General features: G+C 38.7%; 2 protein-coding genes across 6 annotated transcripts in view; one reads left to right on the top strand and one right to left on the bottom strand.

The window, feature by feature from the left end:
• Window positions 1-12,170, top strand: part of LOC106907443 (sodium-driven chloride bicarbonate exchanger-like) — a 47,627-nt gene extending 35,457 nt beyond the window's left edge. For 4 of the 5 annotated variants that reach the window (XM_088014537.1, XM_088014531.1, XM_014973140.2 and 1 more), the window contains 14 exons: window positions 217-350; window positions 500-745; window positions 1,013-1,118; window positions 1,283-1,444; window positions 3,653-3,766; window positions 4,219-4,380; window positions 4,458-4,709; window positions 5,492-5,560; window positions 5,641-5,814; window positions 5,886-6,008; window positions 6,090-6,154; window positions 6,265-6,378; window positions 6,626-6,663; window positions 7,480-12,170. In XM_088014537.1, coding sequence (XP_087870663.1) covers window positions 217-350; window positions 500-745; window positions 1,013-1,118; window positions 1,283-1,444; window positions 3,653-3,766; window positions 4,219-4,380; window positions 4,458-4,709; window positions 5,492-5,560; window positions 5,641-5,814; window positions 5,886-6,008; window positions 6,090-6,154; window positions 6,265-6,378; window positions 6,626-6,638 — 1,734 coding nt within the window. In that variant the 3' untranslated portion in view covers window positions 6,639-6,663; window positions 7,480-12,170. The remainder of the gene's footprint in view (window positions 1-216; window positions 351-499; window positions 746-1,012; window positions 1,119-1,282; window positions 1,445-3,652; window positions 3,767-4,218; window positions 4,381-4,457; window positions 4,710-5,491; window positions 5,561-5,640; window positions 5,815-5,885; window positions 6,009-6,089; window positions 6,155-6,264; window positions 6,379-6,625; window positions 6,664-7,479) is intronic. The other variant, XM_088014540.1, reaches the window with a different exon arrangement.
• A 1,068-nt stretch (window positions 12,171-13,238) lies between these two features.
• LOC106907446 (glucagon-1-like) lies at window positions 13,239-16,113 on the bottom strand. Its single transcript, XM_014973146.2, has 6 exons — window positions 16,006-16,113; window positions 15,817-15,923; window positions 14,108-14,263; window positions 13,890-14,003; window positions 13,346-13,489; window positions 13,239-13,263 (listed from the first exon to the last, which is right to left on the bottom strand). Exons 1-6 carry the CDS (start codon window positions 16,111-16,113, stop codon window positions 13,239-13,241), a joined length of 654 nt encoding a protein of 217 aa, XP_014828632.1.
• Between the last annotated feature and the right edge of the window lie 137 nt (window positions 16,114-16,250).

The raw sequence follows: 16,250 nt of genomic DNA, 5'->3' as shown, positions 1-16,250 counted from the left end.
AGGAAAAGGTGCATCAGACTTTATTGAGCAAGTCATAATCATCAAAATGATTAAAATGAGTAACAAAAATGTGAAACTTTTTCCCAATATCCAATAGGTTTTTTAGCTGTCCTTAACATGTTTGTACATGCTATGTAATGAAAAATAACAATCCCTTCAAACCTCTAAGGTTTGGTGTCACCAAGTTAATCAGAACTCTGGTTTCGGTTCTTCCAGAGTGCCATCGAGTCTCTGTTTGGGGCTTCAATGACCGGGATAGCCTACTCTCTGTTTGCCGGTCAGCCCCTCACCATCCTGGGCAGCACTGGGCCCGTCCTCGTCTTTGAGAAGATCCTTTTCAAGTTTTGCAAGTAGGCTTCTTCTTTTTCTAACCCTTTGTTTCTATCAGTCCTCGTTTCTTTCTCTTTTGTTCTTCCTTCCTTCACTTCATTTGGTAAAACACTGTATGTTAGCTTCTGCCAGTTCTTGTGTTTTATTCTTGTGTGTGTGTGCGCCTCAGGGAATATGGACTGTCCTACCTCTCCCTGAGGACCTGCATTGGGCTGTGGACGGCCTTCTTCTGCCTGCTGCTGGTGGCCACAGATGCCAGCTCGCTTGTCTGCTACATCACTCGCTTCACCGAAGAGGCTTTCGCCGCACTAATCTGCATCATCTTCATCTACGAGGCCCTGGAGAAGCTGATTCACTTGGGGGTGCACTATCCGGTCAACAAACACAACGACCTGCAGAAGCTCACCCAGTACTGGCAAGTGTCTCTGTCCTGTAGGTTGCAAAGCAGAAAGCACATGATCCCAGTAATCTTCAGTTCTAAATCTTTACAAAGAGATTACATATGTAATCTGCAGAGTGTACTTAGCTCAGCATTTTTGGCCAAAACATGCTAAAGTACCGCAGCTACGTCTTGGTTTAGTGGTAAAGGAGACAGTTTGTGGTTGATGCTTTACTAGTAAATGGAGATTTTAATGTGAGAAAATGACTTTTTAAAGCGTATTGATTATTTTATCTCAAACAGGTGTAGCTGTGTTGAGCCCAGGGACCCGAGCAATGAGACCCTGCGATTTTGGGATGAGAGGAACATTACAGTCTCCCAGGTCAACTGGACCTCACTGGAGGTCAAGGTAAAGAACCCATTTATTTATACAAGAACGTCTCCACTGAACCAAATGCTGTTTCACATCCCTGTAAATCGTTTTCCTCAACGACTGTCTTCCTCGTCTCTTTGCCCTTTGATTATTACCACACCCATCGTCATCATCATCTCCGTTCACACCGGGGCCAGTAGGAGTGTGAGGTGTTACATGGGGAGTTTCAGGGACCCGCCTGTGGCCACCACGGCCCCTACATCCCAGACGTCCTCTTCTGGTGTGTGGTGCTCTTCTTCACCACAGTCTTCATGTCGGCCTTCCTGAAGGAGTTCAAGTTCAGCCGCTACTTCCCCACCAAGGTGCGCAAACTGACAATCATTTTATATTTTTTGTTAATTTTGAGTTGAGTTTTAGTCTCTGTGGCTTAGACAGTATGCCACAGACATACAAAATGTAACAAATGCAATTTTGCTCCCCAATTGAACCGAGTCTACCGGACTATAAGGTGTGAAAACACCCACAGTTAAGTCTGAGGTCTTGTACCTGCAAAAGAACAGTATGTGATGGCCAGATCTTTAAGAAATGTGTAATAAAAACCAGAAATTTCAACTCACCATTTAATATATGCTACTGGTTTAAAATATTGTTTGATGAGATTTCAGAGCAGAATGCTAGTAAAACAGCACACAAGGACTATTTTGGCAATTTTATCTGAAGATAATCACACATACATTTGGGGATCCTCAGGGCTCTATTTTCGAGCCACTTTTATATTTCCCCTCAACCTTAAATTAAGATTAAGTTCACTTATTGTCTGTTACTAAGTAAAAGTACAGTTTAACATATATTATATAGACTTATTATACATCTAGTGAAATATGTGAAGCATTTGTATCTTGCAATAGTGAATTTTGAGAATAAAAAACAATTTTGTGTCTCAGAAAATTACAATATTAGGTCAATTTTAAAAAATTAAACATGTTTAATTTTTCTGAGAAATGTGTTAATTTCTGTGCCATCTGCTGTCACTCATCTTCCTCTCAACAATAATCCGTAGATTTTCTCAGGCCTGTTTGCTAACTCTTCAACCACAGTAATGTCATGTTCAGTGAACCAGATTTTAGTCTCTTTGGCAGTTTGGGTACCAAGCCCTTTGGGAAAATGAAATCTGCCTTGTCAGCAGAAAGAAGCATGAAGACTTCAGAACACCTGATGGACCAGAACCAGCAGATGACATCAAATCATCCAGCAAAATGGATTCTGTGCCTCTCCAATCTTTGTGTAAACTCTTGGACTTTGGTTTGCAAATAAAATGCAAACTTTACTTCCATCTGGAAAATAGGCTACTCTCACCATCGTTTTAAAATATCTATTCTCTGCTCACACAACGGGCCTTTTTAAGGGCCTGCCAGCTGCAGAATGAAACCAACTTCACTAATTTATAATCCTCCATTTAGTTTTGAAATCTTCATAATACAGAAACTGCCTGACGCATCATTAGCATACACTGCCATCTACTGGCTGACTGGGGGCACAGCGAGAGCGCTGCAGTCTGTGTGGCCATTCTATGCCAAGTTTCTATGGGTTGTCATTGAGATGACACACAGCAGCGTAACGTGTGGGGTGATGTTGGCTCACTACAGCATGTCGTTTGATCGCCACCTTGTGGTGATGAACGTTACATTGCAGTAACACTGCAGATAGAATACTGAACGCTTATTGATGGCTTTCTGTATATTTATGCTGCAACATCGGATTTTTTTGAATGTCACTCTTTTGATTTAAAAGAACTATTCTTTTTCTTGCTCTTTATTTTTTGATTGTCTTGCTTGTTTTGTTTCTCTTACTAGAAAATTAAGAAATTGAAAAAATTCAAGAACTTCAGTGCTATACTATTAGTTAAAAATCAGTGGAACGAATCTGATAGAATGATATTATTAAAAAAAATTTTTTCCTTAGTTTTCAGCTGAGAACTGCGATGGCATATTTCGACCATAGAAGTAAAAGGAATACATTTTTGCCAAAAACCTCAGAATCTCAGAAATTAAAAAAAAGAAAAAAACATTTAAAAATTTGAGTTTGAAAAGGCAATTTTTGCTAGGAAAAAAATACACATTTTGACATTCATTTCATGAATTTTCTTGATCACTGAAAAGTTTTGAGGTTGAAAAGTTGCTGGAAAATATTTTTTGGCCTTTGGAAATGTTCAACTTTTGGAAGTCAGTTTTTTTTTTTTATTACTATTATTTTTAGAAAATTTCAGAGATTAATGTGAACATTTCTGAATTTTTTTTGAGTAAATTTTCAACTTTTTAAAGTCATAAATTTCCGATATTTTTGTAGAAAATGTCTGAGATCAATCTCAAAATTTAAAAGTTTTTTGGCGGAATATTTACTCTTTGTTTTTCTACATACAACGGCCCTGATACACGGTCATAGACAACACATGGGTAACCTGAATAAACACTCTTTTTGGAGGTGTTCTTGAATGTACTCTTTGTACATGTTTCTGTTTGAATTCAACATGGACTTTGTCTAAAGGATCTGTGTGTCTTTGTTCTGTCCAGGTCAGGTCTATCATCAGCGACTTTGCAGTCTTTATCACTATCCTCACTATGGTCCTTGTTGATTATGCCATAGGAATCCCATCGCCTAAATTACAAGTTCCCAACAAGTTCAAAGTAAGCCACCATGACAGCCTTGTGTGTGAAAAAGTAAAGTAACATACAGTGCAAAAACACAAAATCTTACCATCATCTTTGTTCACTTTCAAGTGCAAATTTCTCAGTACACTTTAAACTGGACAAAACTAACTTGCAAATTACTTTCAGCAAGACGTAAGAGCTTGTTTTAAGTCAGTAATAAGTCCTTAATATTGATTTAAAAAGTAGTAGTTCCACTGGCAGATTATTTCATTTATAACATGCGGAAAATGCCGTTATAAGTGAAATAATTTACCAATTGACTTAAAACAAGCTCCTATGTTAAAAAGAAACCATATTCTTTCACTAAACTATATTTTGAAGTATTATACGTGCAAGTTCCATAGAAAAGTAATATTATTTGAACGTTTATGAATAAAATCTTTATATATATCTCACTTAAGAAAAATGTCCCGTTTTACTCCCGGTAGCCAACTAGAGACGATCGGGGCTGGCTCATAAACCCGGTTGGACCCAACCCGTGGTGGACCACCATCGTCACCTTTATCCCCGCTCTGCTCTGCACCATCCTCATCTTCATGGACCAGCAGATCACAGCAGTGATTATCAACAGGAAGGAGCACAAGCTGAAGGTTTGCATAAGTTCGCTTCTCTTTGCCGCGTGACGCCTCATCCGGCGCTGAAAGTCTGTCCCTGTCGGCCCCTGCAGAAAGGCTGTGGCTACCACCTGGACCTGTTTGTGGTGGGGGTGATGCTGGGCGTGTGCTCGGTGATGGGCCTGCCGTGGTTCGTGGCGGCCACTGTGCTCTCCATCTCCCATGTGAACAGCCTGAAGCTGGAGTCAGAGTGCTCGGCTCCCGGAGAGCAGCCCAAGTTCCTGGGCATCCGCGAGCAGCGCTTCACCGGCCTCATGATCTTCACCCTCATGGGCTGCTCCGTCTTCATGACCTCTGTGCTAAAGGTCAGAGGAAACCCTCAAAGTATTTACTCAGCTCACGTCAAAAAGCACTCAAAAATGCTGGTAGATTTGCATAGAAAACCTGAGAAATTCACTTTTGAAATTAAACATCCAGATTTTTAGAGTTTTACACATTTCTTTCGTCTATTTCAGAAAGGTGATATGTTAATTGGTCTTAAATACATTAATGATAGTCTTCAATATGGTCATGCCAGGACTATTTAATCTCTAAATGTAGTTTGTTTTTCTCGTGGGACTTTTCTGTCAGGCAAACATTTGAGTCACACTCCGAACATCTTCATTGCGTTCTGTGATTATTAGCTGCTAATATGCTCTTGTTAGCTAGCTAACTTTTTTGCATCTATTATTAAGTGCAAATTAGCCCCAGTTGGATAAAAAGCATCACTGACCTGTATGATGCTACATTCATTCTGTTAAAAAAAACAGCAACTTGGCACTACTATATAATATATGCAATTTTATTTTGTACATTTTAGTTGGTTTAGGTCTTAAATTTTATTCATAATGGTCTTAAAAAGTCTTAAATTTGTGTTGGGACCCCTGCAGACAGCACAAAGTAGGCTAAAATATATCAAAGCATAACAATTTTAAACCACTTCACTTTTGAACCAGTGATGTACATTAAAGTCGAAGCACTGCCTTGTTGCTGACAATATGCTATATAAATAAAACGACCTTACCATTATCAAGTGGAACAAAGCTATCGCTAAATTATCATAGCTCTAAGTGTTGTGATCCTGACCTTTCTCCTGGTCTCTCCTCAGTTCATCCCCATGCCGGTCCTCTACGGCGTCTTTCTGTACATGGGAGCGTCTTCCCTCAGAGGCATCCAGGTGAGCCTGCACAGAGTCCCCCAGGGGCCAGAACTAATCCAGTAAACACTCATTTATAAGTCTTGCTTGTATCTTCGAAGTTCTTCGATCGCTTGAAGCTGTTCGGCATGCCAGCCAAACATCAGCCTGACTTCATCTACCTTCGACACGTGCCGCTGAGGAAGGTCCACCTCTTCACCATCATCCAGCTCAGCTGCTTAATCCTGCTGTGGGTCATCAAGACCTCCAGGGCGGCCATCGTTTTTCCCATGATGGTAACCTGACTTTGCGTCAGTGCTTGTGCCGTCTTCGCCTGCCCGGTATCTTCATCTTGCTGTTTCTCCAGGTCTTGGCGCTGGTATTTATTCGCAAGTTGCTGGATTTCATCTTCACAAAGAGAGAGCTGAGCTGGCTGGATGATCTGATGCCAGAGTGGAAGAAGAAGAAGCTGGAGGATGCAGCACAAGAGGTAAGGTAGAGGAGCACGGCGTCGAATGTTAGATGGGTCACAGTTTGCTGCAGGTTTTCTCTGTTTCGTCTCTTCCTGCAGGAGGAACACAGTATTATCGCAGAGGAGGAAGGGATTGTTCAAGTCCCACTAGAGGGGCACTACAGGTGAGTGTTTTCCACCTTTAGTTAAGCTTTGAGTGTTGATATTTTATCAGAATATGAAATAAAAAAGCAAACAAATTAAATTTCTTAAGACTGAAACTGTGTGTTTGAAGGAGTGACCCAGCCACGGTGAACATCACCGATGAAATGTCTAAGGGATCTTTCGGGAACGTGTGGAAGGGCGTCAATCCCGCTGAGAACACGAAAAAGGAAGTGGGATTGAAAAGGTACGCTGCTAATTCCCAACATGTGTAACGTACTACATAAGCATTTCTGCTATTGATGCTAAATCTGAATGTTTTTCTTCTGGAAAGACCTCCATCATAAGTGGCAGGTGTTTGTGACTCAACTGCTATTTTTCCAGTAAAAAATAAAGATGTGTATTTCAGAGCAGCTGTGCCCTTGCAGATTTCCCACTGCGTAGACTAACGTAGTTTGTCCTGCCTGCTTCTCTTGCTCCATCCCGCCCCTAAGCTCCCCTTCCTAACCTCTCAGAAGCCAATACCCCAAAGGTAAGCTGTTCCCAGCAGTCCCCGTCGCCGTGCAGAGTCTCACTTTGTGTTGCATGCTGGAAGCGACAGTCTGTAGCACGGGTGTCTGACTCCAGTCCTCCAGAGCCACGTTACTGCTTCAGCGAACCTGAATTTAAATTTTTAGCTCATTAGCAGAACTCAACTGCATCCTGAAGAGGCAACTCAGTCATTTGACTCAGATGTGCTAACTAGGGAGACAAATAAAAGCTGCAGGACTGAAATTTGACACCCCTGCTAGAGTGTCTCGATTTGGTTAACTCTGATATGAAGTGACTAGTGACTCCGTTGAACATTTCATGTCATCAGGTTGTGCATGTTAGTTTAACATTTTCAGTTAATTGATTAAAAAAAATCACACTCCGTCAACATTTTGTTCCGTTACAACCACATCAGGACTTTAACAGGGACCTGTAACTTTTATAACCTGCTTAGAGTCGCAAATGTTAAAAAGGACATCTTATAAACGTAGCTCTATATCTGCATCAGGAAATTTGCAGTATAAAAGAACCACCATTTTAAATCTATTTTTGAGGGTTTAAAATAAAGCTAAACATAAAATTTAGCAAAAAGAATGAATATTTTTTTCTAAGTGTTTGAAGATTGTCGTTGTAACGTGATAAAGTTTAATCTGTACAAATGAAACCAAAAAGCAATATTTATAACTAAACAGAAACTTAATATTCAGTCAGACGTATTTGCATGTTTTGTTGCATGTCCCCTAACAACCATTTGTCTTCGCATCATTCTAAGATTACATTTGCTTTAAATGTTTCTTTTTTCTTTCTTCCTCTGAAGTTACGCCAGAAGCGGTGAAAAGCGACACAAGCGGAGGAGGCATGACAAGAGTCTGGACAGGGAGACGAGTTTGTGATGACACATGCTGGTGACGCCACTGTGCTGTCAGTCAGTAAATACAAATAAAAGAGAAAAAAAAAACAGAAAAAAAAAACAAATATACCGTGCCACACTCAGCCACCTATGTACTGTGCTACACTGTGTTTTTAGTCATGTAAGTCTGTGTGCGAGTTCAGAAGAAAGAAATATTTTGTTGGAAACCATAAGCAACATAAGAAAACTCACCGAGTTAGACACCAAGTTAGGCAAACAGAAGGAAGAACCAACACTGGACTTAATTTGATCCGCATTCAGACCAGCAATGGGTGCGGGAATGATGAGCTAGTGAACAGCTAGCATGTTGCAGAGGGTGTACATGTGGCATTACTAGTAGAATGACGGTATCTGTTCAAACTAAGTTGTCAAGCACTTTAACACTCTATAGCTGCAGAAGGAGGCTTTTGGTAACTGTTTATAAGACATTGCTCCACTATTGGCTCTTCTTATGCCTTTTCGTCACAAATGTGCACAAAACTTTACTGACATTCCGCTAATGTAAAAAAAACAAAAAAAAACAAACACAATTTCGCTATTTCCATTAAATAAGAAAAACAATTGAAATCCCACACGAATAAGTTAGCTCATTAAAAAACATGCTACGCCATCATCCTTCTACCACTTCCTATCATTTTCTTTGTTTACTAGCATTTGGTTATTGATCACATGACTCGTGTGATGCACCCTAAGGTGCAGTTTTACCACCATAACCTAATGCAAAACTTTATTGGAAAACGTGATTTCTTTTTTAAGTCACGCTTTTTGGCAAATTGTTTTTCCTAATTCCAATTGGCGCAACTATATGCTCAATGGAAACACAGCTACTGTTTCAAATACATTTATTGCTACTTTGGCTTTGAATGATACCCAGAAGAAATCTTTTGTATTTGTTTGGCAATTGTAAACAACCTGATTACTTTTGCAGTGATACAAACCTGGAACCACTGCCGGATGTGGGGATGATATCAAATCAAAACAATAACCGTTGCTTGAAAATCAGTAGGATTTAGATGTCAAATGATCCAAATAAATAGATAGAAATAGAAACTAATTACACTATATTTTTCTGCATTTTGTACTTTCAAGCTCTAAATGAGGCTGTACAGCACTGTTTGTGTGAAAGATTTCGTCACAAATGCGAAAAAAAAACTTTTCTACTACAACTTTCACCAAGTTTTATATGCAGTGGATTTTGATCCCGCTCCGAATTTAAACTTTTAGGGACCTTCTGATACAGTTTTCAAAACCAGAGTATGTCATCGAACTGCAGCCACTGGATATGGATGTTTTTGTTTTTGTTTTTTTTTTTAAAGTCATTTTGTGATAATCTGTTACAATCGCTGACGTGGTTCAGGTTATAAAACATTGAAAACCTCTGTTCTCCCACTTGAATCCTTCCTACTCTGCATGCGGATCAAATTACATCCAAATCTTTCCTGTCTTGGTGCCTAACTTGGTGCGGACCATTAAGTGTAATGGTGACACAGTACCAGCAACAGAGTGAAGCCAGAATTATGACTCCAACAATATCTTAGTCAATAAGCCAATTCCTGACAGATTTTAAATGATTTTTAACATTTTCTTTCTTCGTATTTTGTATGTTTTTTATATTTTTTTCCAACAAAAAAAAAACAACAACTGTAAGTTGTCTCTTTAAAACACCTGCCACAGCAAGTGCAAATGGATTTCACATGGAGCAATGAATGCTGCAGCAGAATTTCGCACCTTAGAATAGTGACTGATTAGATGTCTGCCAGGTACTCCAACTCACACGAACCCAAGAGCGCTGGCTATGTAACTTTCTGAAAGTAAACATTTTCTATATACTATAATGTAAATCTAAATGTCTATGTGTCAGTGGCTGTGTTCACCTTTGATGTTGCACATATAAATGTTTCTCCTTCAGTCGAGCTTTTCCTCGGTTTACCTCCTGAGAAATGTCCATTTTAGCCTTCTTACTAAGAATGAACTGAGAAGATTGATGCCTCTGATTGGTCAATTCCCTCCTTTGCCAATTCATACCTACATGCTACAAACATGATTTGTAGCCAAGTTTTTTTTTTTTTGTTAAATTATAGAAATAATTCAATAAATGCTCAATCTTATGTACAACTTAATTTATTAATTTAAAAATCTTTATGGTACCCTATTTCTGTTTCTTTCTTTAGTTGATTTTTATGATCCTAAAAGCCTGATAACTCGAAATAACATTCCGTTGATGGAGATAAAACCATTTTTTCCCTCCTATGTGTAGCAGACTGTAAATCACAGATATTGTCTTTAAATTGTCAAAGTTGATGTGATCTGAGAAGTTTCTCAATTCTACATGAGAAACTGCTAAACAACAAAAACTACAAATGGAAATGGAGCAAAGTGAACACAAAGCTAAAGCTAGCAACACATTAGCTTTCTAATGATGGCTCAGCTTAAGAGTAGCTAATATGTCCAAAAGGTATGAATTGACGAAGGGAAAAAAAGACCTGCGCACCTCCACCTCTTACATCGTTGCAAAAACCCAAAGCTAAAGCTAAAGTTACTGGGAGGTTGACTTGGTTGACAAAGACTGGAAATGTGGAAACTGTTTATCTGGTCTGACTCAAGTGTAACACCTAATGCTGATATGCAATTTATATCGTTTCTGATTTATCCCACAAACTATATATTTCAACAAAAGTCCTTGGTAGCATTAGCATTTCATTTACTGATGAAACGTAAGAACCATATCAGTCTTTAAAATTACTCTTCCAAATCAGGAAAGTCAAATCCCTTGTTTCCCTTCTGCGGTTGGCGCAAAACATCTCCACTTCATATCGGAAAACGTTGGGTAATAGATGTTCAAAACTATAACACGGCAAAATAAACATAAAGCTAAAGCTAGTGGCAGGTTGGCTAGGCAGGCTAGGCTAAGCACAAAGATTGTAAATGACCCAGCTGAAGCGAAGAAGCACTTTATACCTTGTTTCATTCCAGAAACTTCATACAATGTACTTTGTGCAAAACTGGTATTAAATTGGTCCTTTCAAGTATTAGCATTTATTCAAAACATACAAGAGTCTGCGTGAATGGTCTCATGGAAAACGGTTCCTTTTCGTACCCCCCCCAAAAAATTAGGTGTGAAATGTTCAAAACTATTAGGGACAGTATGGTGAGCAGGTGCTGTAGCGCCTGTCTCATGTCATTAAACACAAAGCTAAAGTTACACGTTTTTGCTTGGTTAAACACTAAGATTGTAAATAGTGAAACCCTTTTGTCTTTTCTCGAAAGTAGCTGCAGTGTTATGAAAAAGTATTTGACCATTACAGATGTAGTCTTTTTTTTTTTTGTTTGTTGTCAATCTTTAACATCAAATTTTTAATAGCAATGTACGGAGCCTTAGGGGCTCCGTAGTAATGCCATTTAATAAATGAAAAAGTTATCCGAACAAACCTGGCCTTGAAAAAGTAATTGCTCCTCCCTTGTTGAATCATACAATAACTTTGATTTACTTTGACGATGCTAAGTATGACAAAAAGTAAAAATAGAAGAAACGTGAAAACGGAAAACTACTTTTTCATAGCATTGTAAAATGCCTAAAGCTGACAAGCACTTTACATCTTCTTTGTTTCATTCCAAAAAGCTTTTACAATGTAATTTGTAAAAAAACAAAAAAAAAAAGGAATAAAATCTAAATCTGTCCTTGCTAGCATTAGCATTTCATTTTATGAAGAAATAGCAGAGCCATATCGGTCTTTTCAATTTCTTCTAAAGTAAGAAAGTAAATGAACTTATTTTCCAGTTATTTCTTTTTAGCGCACTCTTTTTCTTCTTTTTTTTCTTCTTTTCTTTCTGGGACAGCTTAAGTGAAAACGATATTTTTAAGCTTGCATGGCAGCGTAGTTCGGTAACGTAACTTTAGCTAACATTAGCGATCTTTTTTGCTTAACAATAACAGAGAGAAACTTAAATGCTTAACTTTTGGGTGATTGTACAAATAGCTCAGTGTTTTCCAGCATACTCTTCATCATCTTGTCAGTAAGTGTCATCTATGAACATGTGATCTCCTTTGAAACTTACCTTGTGTGTGTTAGCATCCAAAGCTAATCGTTTTTAAAAGAAAAACAATAAAGAAATCCTGCATGATGGTGAAATTATATCACTGCAGGATCACGGTTTCCTCTAGAGATGCAATAATCCTGTTCTTTTCTTCTGGTAAGGGCAAAATGTAAATGGTAAAGTCTTAACACTGTATAATACATAGTATATTTTATTCATGTAAAATGTTACTAATATATTACTAATAAGAAATGTGTTGGATTCAGATTTTTGTTGTTTATCTTCCCTCTGCCCCCCAAATATCCAACCGATGGTTCTTAGCTGATTAGAGAAACCAATGGTGGGTCAAAATGAAATCAAAATCAGATATTTTGACCACTTCTGTGTGGAATTCTGCCTTAAATTTGGTATTATTAGACGGGCACTTTCTGTTTTAACAAAATCCGTAAAGTCACCTTTACGGAGAACTACAAGTTCAGATCTGTTGTGCAGATGTAATTAGTTTCATGAGAATGAGAGGGTGTGTGCAAGACAACATAAATAAAGATATAAAACAGCTGAAATTGTTTGTTTTTTGCTTTATATATATTGTTTGTCCCAATACACCTGACACCTGATTTTACTGCAACCCCAGTAAAATATTTGTTGGATTTGGAAAACAAGCTTTTTGTATTTAAGTCCTTCTGAGTCAATACTATGTAAAATCACCACTTGCTGTTTTCAATATTTTAATACATGAATTTGCTTTGATCTAATCACAGTGGTGTCACGATGCTCCTTGGGCTGCTTTTGATTGAATGAACTGGTTTTCATGGACTCCAGTTCAAAAAACTAGTCAGTTTATACCCAGAGCTTCAGGTGTTGTGTAAGATTTTTTTTAATCTTTGGAACAGTGTCGGCATACATTTCAGTCCACATAATAACGACTTTATGAGAGAAAAAATGATAATCTTGAAATGGCTGAACCAGAGTCCAGAACTAAGTCTGATACCAAATCACCTAAAAAGTTTGGTCCTTCACAATTTCATACAGAATCTTTGCAAAGGAGACAAGCAACATGTAGCTTATACAGAGAGTATGGGATATTGACAGCTATACATAATCGGAATACTTAAATTGAGCCACATAGAGCTTGGACAATGATTATTACTGCTTTCCACAGTTTTGTTTTTTAGCTAATTTTTACAAGATAAGTTTCACATGGCACAATTGTGAAATTTCCTTCACAAATGGAAACATTTGTGCATCATGAACGAATAACATTTTAACCAGGGGTTGTACACTCTAAACAAAGGAGGCAAAGAGATTAAATAAATGACAAGGTTTATTTAGCAGAGTAAAATATTCATTTGCTATGACAATCATGTGCTTTCCATAGGACTACCTGAGACAGAACCTTTGGTGTTCTTGTTTGCAGCTTAGAAATGTAGCAAATAATTGTCATTTGTAGAAAATTTCATGCCCTGAATTTCATTTCTTCCCTTGTGCACCTTTTGTCTGTGGAAGAATAGCATTTATTTGTATCTTTGCAATACATTCAAAGTAAAGTAAAAAATATCAACATAACATGCAAAGCGGTATGGCTTCCTGTTCCTCTGCAATATGGCTTTAGGTGGCGTTCGAAAAGACTCTTATTGGTTGTCTTGCCGTTTGTTGCTGCAAAAAACAAAAGTCACAGTCATGTTTATTATGATAAGCATTAGCATTTGCGCAATCAGTCCTGTCGACTTTGTATTACCTTTCCCCTGAAGGTTTAGAGGTCATGACCCAGAGTAAGTATTCCTTGGCGGCCATGGAGTCCAGCACCTTGTTTACGTCGCTGGTGAAGCTTCCATCTACATGCCTCCTGCTGATCGTTTGAGCCAGGCTGTCCATTTCCGATCTATGTACACAAGGACACAATGTAAACAGTGTCCATTAAGGGTCAGCAACCCTCACATCTGAGCTCTAATGTTTGGCCCGAAAGCCATCAGATGTTGCTATAGCCGTTGCTGTAATCATGTCATGCTAGCTTCGCTGTCTGCTTGTGTGTTTTGTGATTCATTGCACCATGTGCAAATAGACATATCAAATCAACACAGCGGAAAGGTTCATTGATTTATTTTAACACAACGCTAAGAAGGAAAGGAAAGGAAAAAAAATAGCACAAAATGGGGGAAGGGCAACACAAAGCAGATGATTAGTTCAAGATCACTCTGGTTCCAGTGATGGGTTCATGGTGGAAGCAAACAGCCAGGCGGTTTTTGGAGGCTTTGGAACTGAAAGACGGAGGATTGGCCTACTCTCTTTGGATCTGTCCAGACTTGAGCTGGGCAACAAAGTCTTTGATTGCTTGGTCCTTGAGGTAGGAGCTGACATCGCTGGTGAAGGTTCCGTCTGCATGGCGCTTATCGGCACTGCAGTAAAACAGAATAACACCCCATGAAGAAATGCAGACAATTTGAAACTTTCTCAAATAGCTTTTTTTTTTTTTTTTTTTTTTAATAAATCCTACACCAACCCGCTCCTCTTGTTACTCATCAACCACCGGACAAAGTCTTGGGCCTTCCTGTCCTCCAGGTATTTGCTGTAGTCATTGGAAAATGTTCCCTCTGAGTGTCTCTTGATGTTCGACAGCTCCTGGGGCCCGCTGGCTAATCTGTTGTCTTCCTCAAAACTGCAAAAGACACAAGGCATGTAAACAAATCATCTCAACTTATTCACAAAAGTAGTTTGTGTACGTTTTTAAACTGTGGAGCTTTCTTCAAGAAAGTCCTAGTTCAAGATATTTGAGGTAAAGTTCTGTGAAAAGGTTGTAAGCAATTAATATATAGCAAGGAATGTATCGGAAACTCTTGGCTTAAAAATGCAATCTTGAAGTCGGGGGTGTGAAATGCCTCTCTTTTGTGATTTTTGCATTTTTAAGCTATATTTAAAATCTATCAAGTAAAAAAATAATTTCAATGAAAAGTAAAATAAATTGTAAAATGGTATAAATTCAATATTCTCTTTTGACTGAAAAATGTATTTTTTCTCAATTATTGCTGATGTTGCTAATTTTCATCAGAGCTAAATTCTATCATCAAAATAAATTTCTACTTAATTTTTTAACCAGCATTTTTAAAATGTTGTAAATAAATTCAGGCAGTATGAGGTCAAACCGTTTTGCTTTCACTGGGCACTTTCAGTTGATTAGTTGTTATAGGGAATGGAGTTTGGAGGCTGTGCACCACTGAGAATCCTCCTGTGAGAAACATGTACTACGGACAGAACACCTAAACTGTTTCATGGTATTTAAAAGTAAAGATTTGTCAAAAAGTACAAAAGAATTAGGAAATGTTTTTCTTGTTCTTTACAGTCTTATTGTCTGATAAAAAGGACTTTACAGGATTCATTCTCAGAGCATGAGTCTCACCAGATGATCATTGGTGACGCATCACTTCCTACTTAAGCTTCCATTTGATTTCTGTATAATTAACCATCCAATAAAAATGTGTTGACAGTTAAGGTCCATAAAATATTGCTGCCACTAACCCCTTTTATGGATTATACGCTGGATTTTTTTTTATAGATGATAGAAGTCTGCTTTGGACTTGGTGCCCTCGGACTGGACTAGCCATTAGCTCCACCAATCCCGGATGTGTACCGAATGAAGACTTCAAGAGTGATATCTACAGCAGGTAAAGTGTTTACCTGCTCACCAACTTTAAGCTCAACATTGGTTTAAAAGTTCTAATCAAGTTTAAGGACAAGGACAGTATAATCCTGCAATCTTAGCATGAAGCTCAGGAGGAATGAGGCAGATGTCACGGTCAGACAGCGAGGAGGGCGTGGCAGGTTTGCCATCAGACCGTCAGTTCCCGAAACCACACACAGAAAAAAACCTTCATAAAAGCGCATGTGGTGTTAGTGCGACCTTGCCAGACTGCGTAAGGGTTAAGCAATATTACATGTTAAAAGCAAAGCAACTGTTGTGTGTTGATTTTTTTCCCCACAGGACCTATCTGGGATTTTCATTTTTATTTCTGTTGTACTGACGTTCACGTTAGACTTTTTATTTGTTGTAGAGTTATTTTGTTAAAGTGCTTTGAAATCTTAAAGTATTTGTATTTATAAGTACGGGCTCTAGAAATCTATAATGTAACATTTTTTTATCTTATCTCCATACTCTTGTATGTCACAGACTGGAGTCTCTTGAATATAAATTGTGCTAACCCTAGAGAACTTTACCTGGAGCTATCCTCAGTGCCAAGTAGAGGAACCTGCCAGCTGACTTGCACGAAGCCCAGGACCAAAAGGATGCCGGCCAAGCAGTGGATGCTTCTCATGGTTCCGAGCTGCGACATGAAACAAGGCATAAACACGGACAAGTCATCAGCTGAAGGTAAGATGGAGTAAAGATGAGAAGATTCAACTCACCTTGTGTTGTTTCCTTCCAAACGGTGCTGTTACTTCCTCTGCTTGGTGTTCCTGTGTGACCACCTGCTTCTGCCTTCCAGCTTTATATACTGGAAGAGGAGGTCCCATCTCCTCAGGCGGACCTGCTTTACGGTCCCATTACTCTCGACCCATTAGACACAGGACCCCTCAGTGACGGGCAAGTAACGAGCCGTGCGTTTGTTCAATTGAAAGGTGTAGGTGGAAAGGCGCAGTTCATGCGTGAC

This window comes from Poecilia mexicana, unplaced genomic scaffold (assembly GCF_051168715.1).
Source record: "Poecilia mexicana isolate PSO_F unplaced genomic scaffold, ASM5116871v1 scaffold_2, whole genome shotgun sequence".
NCBI classification, from domain to species: domain Eukaryota; kingdom Metazoa; phylum Chordata; class Actinopteri; order Cyprinodontiformes; family Poeciliidae; genus Poecilia; species Poecilia mexicana.
The sequence above is the reverse complement of the archived record's forward strand: the minus strand, read 5'-3'. Positions and strand labels throughout refer to the sequence as shown.